The sequence below is a fragment of the Mandrillus leucophaeus genome, unplaced genomic scaffold (genome assembly GCF_000951045.1).
Source record: "Mandrillus leucophaeus isolate KB7577 unplaced genomic scaffold, Mleu.le_1.0 Scaffold760, whole genome shotgun sequence".
Lineage (NCBI taxonomy): Eukaryota > Metazoa > Chordata > Mammalia > Primates > Cercopithecidae > Mandrillus > Mandrillus leucophaeus.
In genome coordinates, this window is record NW_012108253.1 from 1,253,806 (window position 1) to 1,266,432 (window position 12,627).

At 36.0% G+C, this 12,627-nt stretch overlaps 1 protein-coding gene across 2 annotated transcripts in view; it reads right to left on the reverse strand.

Moving 5' to 3' along the window:
- LRRC16A (leucine rich repeat containing 16A) overlaps window positions 1-12,627 on the reverse strand; it is a 371,092-nt gene that overhangs the window by 63,611 nt on the left and 294,854 nt on the right. For both annotated transcript variants that reach the window (XM_011966488.1, XM_011966487.1), the window contains exons 27-28: window positions 5,061-5,236; window positions 2,051-2,138 (exon numbers count right to left, since the gene is read on the reverse strand). In XM_011966488.1, coding sequence (XP_011821878.1) covers window positions 2,051-2,138; window positions 5,061-5,236 — 264 coding nt within the window. The remainder of the gene's footprint in view (window positions 1-2,050; window positions 2,139-5,060; window positions 5,237-12,627) is intronic.

Consider the following 12,627-nt stretch of genomic DNA (forward strand, 5'->3'; position numbering starts at 1 on the left):
CTTGAGGTCAGGAGATCAAGAAAGGATTTCACATGGTGAAACCTCATCTCTACTAAAAATACAAAAATTAGTCAGGTGTGGTGGCGCACACCTGTCATCCCAGCTACTCCGGAGGCTGAGGCAGGAGAATTGCTTGAACCTAGGGGCGGAGGTTGCAGTGAGCCAAGATCGTACCACTGCACTCCGGCCTGGGCGACAGAGCAAGACTCCCATCTCGAATGAATGAATGGATACTCTATTGCTTTTGTTTGTACTTATTTACAAAAAAGAAAAGGCTGAATTAGGAGCTCTAAACAATCATGTAGCTCTTTACTGTGCCAGGAAATAGAAAACAGTGTTTCCTACATTCAATGTGGTGATAAATTGGTTTTTTATATTTCCAATTTAGCACAAAACAATTTACTGTTAAAATACAATAAAAAGAAAAATCAGAAAAATAACATGTGTTTGGAGACTCTATCTTTTTTTGGTGCTATAACGAAAAAACACATTTTTTCATATGCACTGATATTGGAAGCTCAAGAAGTTTTTGGATGCTTCCTCTGGGGAATCATCCATTAGTGGGCCACCTCTGGTCCACAGGCAGCACTTGAATCGTGCTATTAGAGATGTCTGTCTTGTCTTTCAGATTTTAGAAGGCGGTCGTGCACATTTTTCTCAAATGAATTTTTCAAAAACATGCATTTTGTCTGCTTCATGTAGAAGCAGCTGTTGCTACTCCTCCCATTTTAGGATTCTCTAGTGTCAACCAATAATTCAATACCATGAAACTGGCATCTCCATCCCACACAGTTAAGAAAACATTAAAGAGTTATTTTTCTTGAAGGAAACATTGCTATAACTTTCCTGGGAGACTTCCACTGCATCATATTGAGACATAAGATATAACCAGTTATAAAAGCTTCATCTGTACTTCAGAGAACTTCCTCAAGTTTACGAAACATTGAGTTTCTGACACATTTTTTCGTATGCACTGATACTGGAAGTAAAGTCCCCTACCTAATCATGCTGCTATAAAGACACATGCACACGTATGTTTATTGCGGCACTATTCACAATAGCAAAGACTTGGAATCAACCCAAATGTCCATCAGTGACAGACTGGATTAAGAAAATGTGGCACATATACACCATGGAATACTATGCAGCTATAAAAAATGATGAGTTTGTGTCCTTTGTAGGGACATGGATGCAGCTGGAAACCATCATTCTCAGCAAACTATCGCAAGAACAGAAAACCAAACAGCGCATGTTCTCACTCATAGGTGGGAACTGAACAATGAGATCACTTGGACTCGGGAAGGGGAACATCACACACCGGGGCCTATCACGGGGAGGGGGGAGGGGGGAGGGATTGCATTGGGAGTTATACCTGATGTAAATGACAAGTTGATGGGTGCTGACGAGCTGATGGGTGCAGCACACCAACATGGCACAAGTATACATATGTAACAAACCTGCACGTTATGCACATGTACCCTAGAACTTAAAGTATTAAAAAAAAAAAAAAAACACAATCCAGTGCCATTTTCTAGAGACAGTGCCAGTCTCTAGATGAAGAAAATATATATTTTTTTACCTTGGTTATATCCAAGGCACCTGTTGGCCAGTCAGCAACTATCCATCACTAAATTATGCCCATTTTGTTCTTGCACTTTCTTTATTCAAATATTTTTATTTTCTACCATATTTTTAGAATAGTCCATTATCAGATAATCATATCAGCAACAAATGAGCAAAGATACATTAAAATGTTAATTTTAGACCTCAGTCTCAACATTTCTTCCCCAAACTTTTGACTTTCATTATAAATGAACAATAAGATTTCTGGATATAATCAGTTCTGCTTTCCCTTATCATTCTCTCTGGAGAAGTTCTAACATGCTCCAGAATGGCTAGAAGCAACATAGAAGAGAAAGGAGGAAAATCAAGATCACAAACCATAAAGATGTAATAGTGTGAAAGAAATCACATTCCCACACCGGAAGTCATCTTGCATCACAGCAGAGATGAAACAGGAGGTCCTGCTCAAGATGTGCACAGCACTCACCAGTTTATGATGGCAATGTGAGAGTGCATCCAGGATTTCGTCCACAATTCGATCAGACAGGAAGGAGGCCACTGTCAACTTTACTTCACTATGTGAAAATCAAAAGGACAGAGTATTATTTTAATTTGTGCAAGGGGGGAAAAATCATCCATCCTTGCTGCTATAGTGATAAGGTCAATTGTGATTCCATTTCTGTCTTTGAAAGTAGAATATAAGAATGTGTGAACAGGACTAAGGATTTCCAAAAATAAACCTTAAACACTGCCATAAACACACAAGTAATAGACTTTCTTTACCAATTTCAACCTGCCTCTGCAATTTCAAAACTCAAGATTTAATGGTAGAAATGAAAAACATCTGGAAAAAGACAAAGTTAATGGGAACCGTATGTACCATGTGGTGAGGAACAATTCATCCATTGACATAAAGGAAAACAAACCTGGGCTGGAGTAAATTAAGAAAGTCTAGCCTGGTTGTTAAGTCTTAGTTACTGCTTTAGTATGCATATCACTCACCCTTTTAAAAAACTTTTCACCAATCAAATGATACCATAACTGCGTCTGCTTTGACTGACCATCTTACTTTGAATATTTACAAAATCATCTACGCTTATCTTTTATGAAGACAGGTTACTGAAATTTGCAGTTCTGGTGCCTGTTGCCTGACCTCAGAAAGTTGTCTACACAGCAGAAAGTGGCTTGTTGTTTTTACTAATAAACAGACCCAGCCACAAAGAGTCTGTCAGATGGCTGGTATTTTTGTTTGCATTTTTGCAATTTGGTATTCCCAAGAATTCCACTTTTATGTGTGTTCTTGGTCTGAATATCTTAATGCACATATGTACAAATGTACATTAAGCACAATATATTTAAAGGTAAATATGTGAGAGAAATACATACCTATATTCCAACATTGTCTCATAAGCTAACGTTGAAAAGATATTCGTGTAACACGGAAAAAATCTTGCCAACCTAATGGCAATAATTTGCATGGAAATTTCTCTGCCTGGGGAGATTTTTGAATAGAAGTACTTTTTACTTACAGTAAAAATTATCTTAAGCTAAAGATAAAAAATACGTTTAATTTCTGCCCCTGAAACAAGGTATCACTAGCTATTTGCTTTATCTGATACTTTCCTGTTCCCCAGAGGTGTCTACTGATATAAGATTCACCCAGGTCTCATATTAAAAATACAGGTTACTGGTCCCACTCCAAACTCTCAGAGGGACCTGAAAATCTAATTTTAAGTACTTCCTCTGATTCGTTTTGGGCATGTTTAGAAATTATACTTCCTCATAAAACTATAGGTTCAATAGCTTCTCCTTCTCTCTGAAAGTGGGTAGGAGTGGTTTATCTATTTCAAATTGTAGCACCAAAAAAGATAGAATCTTAAAAATGCAATTATTTTTTAATATCTCAGGATCGTTCTATTATTTTGCTATTGGATACTATGCTTCCTTACTGGTTAAGCTTCCAGTCTGCAAAGCTTTTAGAGGAAAAGAGTCAACTTAACCTCCCCATGCAAACGTGCGTATTGTATGAATGTATACATACATGCATGTGTAGGTGTAAATATTTTCCTTCTATCAATGTTCAGTATAATGTATTATAAAAAGCCAAGTAAGGAGTTAAGGGACATAAAATTGATTCATTGATGTGTGTTCTATACTGCTGTTCAACTTTCAGAATCTGCCTGTTTTCAAAGGAAATGATCATATTTGACAGAATTTGATACTCAAATAAAGCTATCAGAATAGGATCTATTTGTGGCTGAAACCATTATTATGAAAGAATAGTAGCCAATATATTATTTTCTCCTTAATGTTTAGGCATCTCCAACCAAAAAAATTCTGAAACCACCAGTTATAAGAAAATGTAAGTAAGCACACCTAGTGAAGGGCTAGAGTTTATAAGGTCACTAATCTATGGGGTCCTATAAACCTTCTATAAGTCTTTTCTAAAATTTCTCAAGTCCTTCCAATTGCCTTACAATTCAGTTGAGTAGGATTTAGGTGCTTTAGTTAAACAAAACAAACAAACAAACAAACAAAAACAAGACCTGAGATTATTCAGTTATTGCAGAATTTCTAAATCCTCAAAGTTCTATAATCTGGATTTAAAGTCATCAGCCTTTGATATCTAGTTAACGACAATATAATTTGGGGCTTGTTTTGTTTTTGACTCATTCTTCTCATGGACTGTCACTTAGCTATATCATTGTGTGTTAGTACCACCCCCAGCTCTATAGACAGGAGCTATTATTTCTGCTACATCTAAATATCTTTATCAATATTCAAAAATGGTTAAAATGGAAAATTAAAAAATGTTTCTGAACTTAGTTTTTAGTCATCTGATTCCCCAACTAAGAAACATTATGAGAATTAGCTGAGCTGTAATGTAATATTGGTGATGGACCAAGAGTCTCTATGTAAAAATTCAGAAAAGTTTGCCAGTAATTACAGCTTCTAAATATTTATATCTTGTCATATTTTTCAAACTTTTTCAAACAGAAATCTAGGTAAACACTGCAAAGACACCATTAATACACACATAGTATTACGGACCCACCAAAATAACCCAGAAGGAAAACATGCTAAGGTCAAAGTGGGCCTCTGCCTATTTATAGGCTGTGCATTTGTTCACAGTTTATGGTGGTAAAAAGCAAACTGATCTCAATCTTCAAGCTAGTGACTTATAAAGGTGAAAGATAAACTTCAGAAACAGAAAACAGGGATTACAAACATGTACCCCCCTCTTAAATATAAAACCCTTAAACAGAGCAGATAATTCTATGTCCTTAAGTAATGCAGGCATTTACGTGATCATCTTATTTTGGAAATGTATAAAACCTATGCATTTATGCACAGTTATATTTATATACAGTTTCTGCCTATTAAACATGCCTAAACATATTATATATGGATACAGCCAACAATAACCCTCTTTACAGCTGCCTCAACTGCGTTTACAGAAATTGCAGCTCCTAGGTTTATTAACATTATAAACCTACCTAATTTTGTTAAGGATATCAATTCCAGACTGCTCCAACAGGACATTTTTAACAAAGGTACGTGGAATAGAAATCTTTTCGGTGCTGGCATGAATCAAGTCTTGTCGAATGTGGGCTTTTTTCATCACATTGGGACAAAGATTCTCAGCAGCATCAACCATGGACTCAAGCAACGCCTGCAATGCAGCACAAGTGAAGGGAAGAGATGATGACACTGCACCAGAGACGCCCGCCATAAAACTGAAAGGTGGTTAATATATGATACGGAGCCCTCAGAGAACAGGAGCACGACAGAGTCCCAGAGCACAACCAAGAATTCTGAGCTGCCCCGGGGTGACTTGTGACTGTTGGATGATCATTGATCTCTGGTAATCACTTTAAATCGACACTTGGCAGAACCAAGCAAGCTTCACGCTGGCATCTGAAGTGTTATGGTGTGTCAGCTGTATTTAACACAAAGCCATTAAGGAGAAGATTAAAAAATACAAACATCAAGCCTTTATACACACCCTTACCACAAGAAATTGTTTTCCCTGGTACTAGAAAATGAAGTCACAGGCAACCCTAGCAAATATATCATATTTGAATGCTTCTGAGATTCTACAAATCACAGAAACCCCAAATTAGGGTGAACCATTCAATTGCTCTATCAAAACAGCAGTAGCAGAAAAATCACAGAAACTACTGCCAATTTTACTCTTTTAAAAGAAAAGCTTTAGTGTTAGGTAAGATATTAATTATTATGACAACAATAAACAACATGAAAAATAACAGACAAAAACATCAACAGCACTTTATAGACAGCATTAATAATAACAGTTGAAAGACATTCATACAGCACTTTAGAGTTTGAAAAATGTTCTGCACATTTTATCCTTCCAACATCTGTGAAAATGGGAAGGGCAGTTATTCATGTGATCACCATTTTACAGTTGAAGAATGTGAGCTAAGGGAAGTTAAATGATTTGTCTGAGATGGGTGATACGGTTGGAAGGATATGGAAAGGGCATCAGCGTAGGTCAGATCTAAATTTGAAATCTAGCTGAGTGACATTGGACAAAGTTACTAAGTTACTAAGTGGTGCAGTGGTGGCGTGATCTCGGCTCACTGCAACCTACACCTCCCGGGTTCAAGCGATTCTTCTGCCTCAGCCTCCTGAGTAGCTGGGATTACAAGCACCTGCCACCACATCCGGCTAATTTTTTTGTATTTTTTTTTTAGTAGAGATGGGGTTTTGCCATATTGGCTAGGCTGGTCTCGAACTCCTGACCTCAGGTGATCCACCTGCCTCAGCTTCCCAAAGTGCTGGGAGTACAAACATGAGCCACCATACCAGGCTCTCTGTTACTATTTTAAATGGTGACTATTTTTAATGACATTTTCTAACTAGTTGTTGCTGACATATAGAAACACAATTATATTTGTATTTATTTATTTATTTATTTATGTATTTATTTATTTATTTGAGACAGGATCTCATTCTGCCACCCAGATTTGTATGTGTGCGGTGGTGCAATCATAGCTCACTCCCACCTTGCTGGGACTACAGGCACGGGCCACCATGTCCAGCTAATTTTTAAAATTTTTGTAGAGATGAGGTCTCACTGTGTTGCCCAGGCTGGCCTCAAACTCCTGGCTCAAGTGATCTTCCAGCCTCAGCCTCCCAAAGTGCTGGGATTACAGGTGTGAGCCACCGTGCCTGGCATCATTTTTTACATATTGTTCTACATCTAGAAACCTCACACAAATTCAATAACTTACCTGCAGATTCTTTTGGGTTTTCTATGTAGGACATCATAAAATCTGCAAATTCTGATAATTTTTCTACCTTTTTAATTCTTACATTTCTCATTTCTTTTGCTTATCATATTGCACTGGCTAAGACCTTCAGTATAAAGCTGAATAGAAGTGATGAAATAAACATCTTTGCCTTATTCCTGACTTTAAAGGAAGTATTTCCCCCATTAAAAAAAAAAAAAATCTAGACCTAGCAAAAATTGGAAAAAATAGGACGAAAAACATCTATTACCCTAACTCTTAAAATTCACCAGTTGCTAATAATTTGCAATATTTGTTTCTCCCTCCCTCTGAAACACCTGAAAGCATGTAGGCATCATGACCCTCCCTACTAACCTTTTAAGTTATCCATTAATAGCTCATTAGTTTTCAGCCTCTCCTCACTTCCAATATTGGTACTTAAAATTATGTATTTCACCCTAAGTACTGGTTTAGTTGCCTCCTACAGGTTCTCATATTACTATTTATATTACTGTTCAATTCCTTATATCCTCTGATTTAAATTATGTCCTCCTCTTTGACCCATGAGTTAGAAGTAATTTTTAAATTTATAAACATGTGGGGTCTTTTTTTTTAGCTATCTTTTGTTATTAATTTCTAACTTATTTGAATTGAGACGAGAAAATATGGTCTCTGAAATTGTGCAGATGACCTTAATGACTTCATGGGCATTTTTCATAAATATTCTACGGACACCTGAAAAAAATTTCACATTCTCCTTTTGTTGTGCACTGATTGAATAGTTGCATTAGATTGCAATTGAGATTTCTGTTGTTCAAATCTTCGTCATCGTTTTACTTGATCTATCAGTTATGGGCAGTTATTTTAAAAGATCTCTACCACAATGGCAAATTCGTCCATTTTTCTTTGCAATTTTGTCCACTTATTCATTTATTTATATACGAAGCCATATGATTAGATGCTTACACACTTCAAATTGTTACATATTTCTGGAAAACTGGACCATTTGTCATTATTCACGGACCTGTTTCTCTCTGGTGATATGGCCATTTGGGTGGGATCAATTCTTCTGGCTTGGAACTCAACCTTGTATGATCTTTAGGATCACTGTCACCTGCCCATGTCAGTCACTATGACACCAAAAATAACCCAATATTTCCTAATGCTCTTCTAGAAATGCAGCATAACTTCTAGTTTAGTGCCTCTGTTTTAGTGATTATACTAGGAATTTTAACATGCGTATTTTACTTCATGTGTAAAGCAACACAGTCCAATAGAACTTTGAGATGATAGGAATATCTGTGCTGTCCAATAAGGGAGGCAACAGCCACATGTGGCTACTGAGCTCTTGAAATGTACATAGTGCAACTGAGAAACTGAATTTTAAATTTTGTTTAATTGTAATTTTAATGGCTACATGTGGTTAATGCGTTAACACATTGGACAATGCAGTTCTAATGCTGAATTCTTAACACTTCTCCAGAATAAAACTAAGACCTTGGATTGCTTTAACTGACTTTCTACTAACTTATACACTCACTTTCAGTATTTGCTTTTTAAAATTTTACAGCACGTTAGACATTAATGTCATTGTTTCATGTAATGTTACCATTTCCTCATATTTGGACCTTCCCGGCTCATTAGTCTTTCACAATTGTAGCTCAGACTACATTTTTAGATAATTTTTCTTTGTCCTAAAGTATATCCTTTAGTGTTTGGTGTGTGTGTGTGTGTGTGTGTGTGTGTGTGAGAGTGTGTGTGTGTGTGTGTGTGTGTAGCCCAGTGACAGTAAATGATCTCAGTTTTTGAAGTGATGAAAATGCTTTCACCTTCATTTGTAAAAACCAGGTCCATTGAGTATATAATTCTAGATTGCTATGTTATGTACTCTCTAAAGTTTAAAGATACTATTTCATTGTCTTCTAGATTCCATTAACTATTGAGAAGTGAGCTGTCAGTCTTAATACTGGTCTTTTTTTAAGTAATAAAAAAAGAGCCTCTCCCTGCCTGCCCCCAACCACCAACTCTGGCCTCCTTTCAAGATCTTTATCTTCAGCGCTCTTCACTTTTTATTACAACGATTCTAGATGTAAGTTTGCTTTTATCTATCCTGCTTTAGGTTTCACTGCGCTTCCTGCATCAGAAGATGCTGGTCTTTAATCCATCTCTGAAATTCTCAGCTGTCATCTCTTCAAATGTCGCCTTCCCCTAGTCTCTGTTTTCTTTTCTGGGGGGAAATCTAAATTAGGCTTATGTTAAATTTCTCATTCTATCCATATTTCCTAACTTTTTTTATATAGCCTTCATTTTGTTAGTCTCCCTGTTTTAGTACCTTCAGACAACTTGCAGTAAACAGGCCCTGTTTTTGAAATACGATAATCCAATTTTGTTTTGATGTATCTCTAATGACAGTTATGAGGGTCTATATTTCTTAACTGAAAAAATAACTAATGGTACTTAGGAAACCTGTTTAATATTTGTAAAATAAATTGGATTAATAACCTTAACATGGCAGCTATGCTCTTATATTCTTGCAGTGAGCCAATGACTTGTAATTCATTACCAGCAAATACAACTTCCATAGTAAAATGCCCTGAAATCTTCCTTTCTTTTGCTTTGGAAAATATAAAGTTTAGAAAGAAGAAAACTCAGAGAACTCTTCTGGCTAAACTGAGTTAATAGTTGACAAAATGCCACCTAAATCCCTCAGGCCTCATATCCTAAGTAAAGCTGAAATTTACCAGTCAAGTATTTTACCATTTAAGCCCTGAACGAAATTAAGAATTTCCTAGGCCAACACAAATACCCTAGACTTTAAGTCCAGAAGGGAGAAATGAATGTTTCCTTATGTTAAAACATTCGATTCCCCTTTGTTCATCTACTACTACTCCAGGAATGAACGTTAGGATCAAAACAGGGAAAACAGGGGACTGTTGTCATTCTGAAATACCTAAAACAGGCCAGTTTAGAGTAAACATCATCGCCTTCAAAGAAGGAATTTCTCCAGACTTACTGCTTTATTCTCCTCCAGGAAGTATACTAAGGCGGCTGGCTTATCTGGCCATTTATTTTGCTTTCTGAAATAATACTTTGGAAAGATGGCTTAAAGAGTTATTTGAACTTATTCTCATTCAATGTTCAAAATGTCTATGACTGGCCATGGTACAGGATGATCAAATATTAGAGCTGGAATAAATCCCCCTGATTATCATGAGGCCAAGATAATCTTGCAGAAGGAAACGTGGTCCAAAAAAGTTAGGCAACTTGTTTAGAGCACACAGCAGGAAACCCAGGACACAAATCTAGGCCTGCTGGCTTCCTTTTTTTAATCTACCACTTCCTATAATAAAAACTATTTTTACAAAATAACTTTTAAACAAGATAATCCATTGACTTTAGCTCTTGTGAGTTTAATATGTTAATTTTAGAGAATGTGGGAAATAGAAAAAGGAAACTTTTTAACTAGGAAAATTTGATAGTAGTAGTGAATTCAATAAGAGACACAATAGTTTAAAACTGAACACTGGTTATATTAAAAATACACTTTGCCTACATAATTTTAAGAAAATCAATGCATTAGAAGTTTATATAAATAGATAAATGGTATTTTTTAAAAAATAGTAAAAGGTTGTCCATTTGTCATGTAAACTGGAAGGAAATACAAGGAAGTCCATTAGAAGTATCAAAACTGAAACGTGCACCCAGTTAAAAGAACATTTTAAAATACATTTAATTAAGATGTTTTGGTTGAGGATTTTCTCTGCTTCATTCCAGACATCCCCAAAGGAGAAGAAACTTGAAACTCAGAAGGACGGAAAATAATAAAAACAAGTAAGTAAGGAACAGGAAAAGGTGGGGAAAAGGCCATTTGGAGGCCCGGGACCTTCGAAATAGTGAGAATGAGAGAAAAGCATGCTACGATATTTGCAAACAAGGAGGCGATGATGAATGGAGAACAATGGGGATGTTTAAAGAGGGGTCAGAGAAATTAGCCTGAAAAAAAAGTAGGAAATGCCTATTTACAGAAAATATTTTGAACCCTAAATATATTTATATTATTTTAGGCTTTTAAAAATACATATAGTTATACTTCGGATATTCTCCTTCTGCTCCCTCCTAAGAAAGAGACTGGCAAGAATCCATTTCAACAATTCCATGCAATGAGAAGAAAATGAACACCAAAGATATAAGGGGTGGTTTGTCGTTTAGACCAGTTGAAATGACAATTTTGAAGCTGTTTGACAGGAAAGGTCCTGTTACAAATGCTTCATGCCCATTTAAATTCTAGCCAATTTTCAGTATGGAATAAGTTCTTACAAATGAAACAAATTAGGCAATAGATATGAATACATAATTTACAGAAGAAGAAATACAAAGGGGGGATGAAATTACTTGATGCATCACTGAGTTATTGAAGAAATCCAGAAAACACAATGAGGTCGGGAGCGGTGGCTCATGCCTATAATCCCAGCACTTTGGGAGGCAGAGGCAGGCAGATCACTTGAGCTGATGTCAGGAGTTTGAGACCAGTCTGGCTAATATGGTGAAACCCCGTCTCTACTAAAAATACAAAAATTAGCCGGGCGTGGTGGCCGACACCTGTAGTCCCAGCTACTTGGGAGGCTGACACGGGAGAATAGCTTGAACCCAGGAGGCAGAGGTTACAGTGAGCTGAGATCATGCCACTGCACTCCAGCCTGGGTGACAGAGCTAGACACCATCTCAAAAAACAAACAAAAAGACACAATGAAAAAATTTTTTTCCCCATTACATTGAAAAATATTAAAAGGTTGATAAACTTGGCATTGTTAAAGATGTGGCAAAATCAGCAATTGCCTGCACTAGTGAATAGCAGTGTGTGAATACATATGAAAGTATAATACTATTTGACATAACAATGGGTCAGTTATAGACATTTACCCTAACTAAATTAATCAGAAATTATAAAATAAATTATGCTGGTACATCTATGCAATGGAATACCACATAGCCATTAAAAATGATTATTCATCAACCTATAATTGTATTCATGACATTGTACCAAATAGAATAAGGTTACCAATCAGTATGTATAGTATGATCACTTATATAAAAAACTGTTTATATAGGCACAGAATGTCTAGAAATTCACTAAGATATTAACAGAGATACTACCTCTGGGATCTCAGGGAATTTTTTCACTTTCTTTTATTCCCTACATGTTAGTATTGGTTAAACATTTCACAAAGAGTAAGTCAGTTTTTACAGTTAAAAATAAACAACAAAGTCAATTTTGTTTTAAATATGTTATCCTTCATGGAGGATAAAAGAAGTGCTATTAATTAATAAATGGTCTAGCAGAACTCTACCATCCACTCCTTTTTCTGCCCATTTGTCCCTGCTCAGGATGGATTAAAAACAACCATGATTAAATAAAATAAAAATGACACACAGAGTCTCTCTGTATCATATGCACAGGAAGACAGGGGATTAAACTCCTTAAAAAGAAAACCTCACATTTTCTCCTTCATTAACTTAATTTTCAAAGAGAGTAATTAACATGCTGCAAAGTTATTACTGATTTGTACTTCAAATCCCTATATGCTGTAGTAATTGTGTTCTCAGAAGAAAACCAGCCAAATACTTACACAAATTCGGACACAGTTTTTACAAGCTGCCTTGATAGGCAGATTGGAAGTGATGAAAACTTTCTGAACGTGAAATTTATCTAGTGTAGGTGTTTCTTGAAGTTACTTTAAGCAAAAGCTGGTCTTAGATTAGTCTATTCCCCTAAAATTTCAATAACTTCTTTTTTTTTTTTACCTTTTTT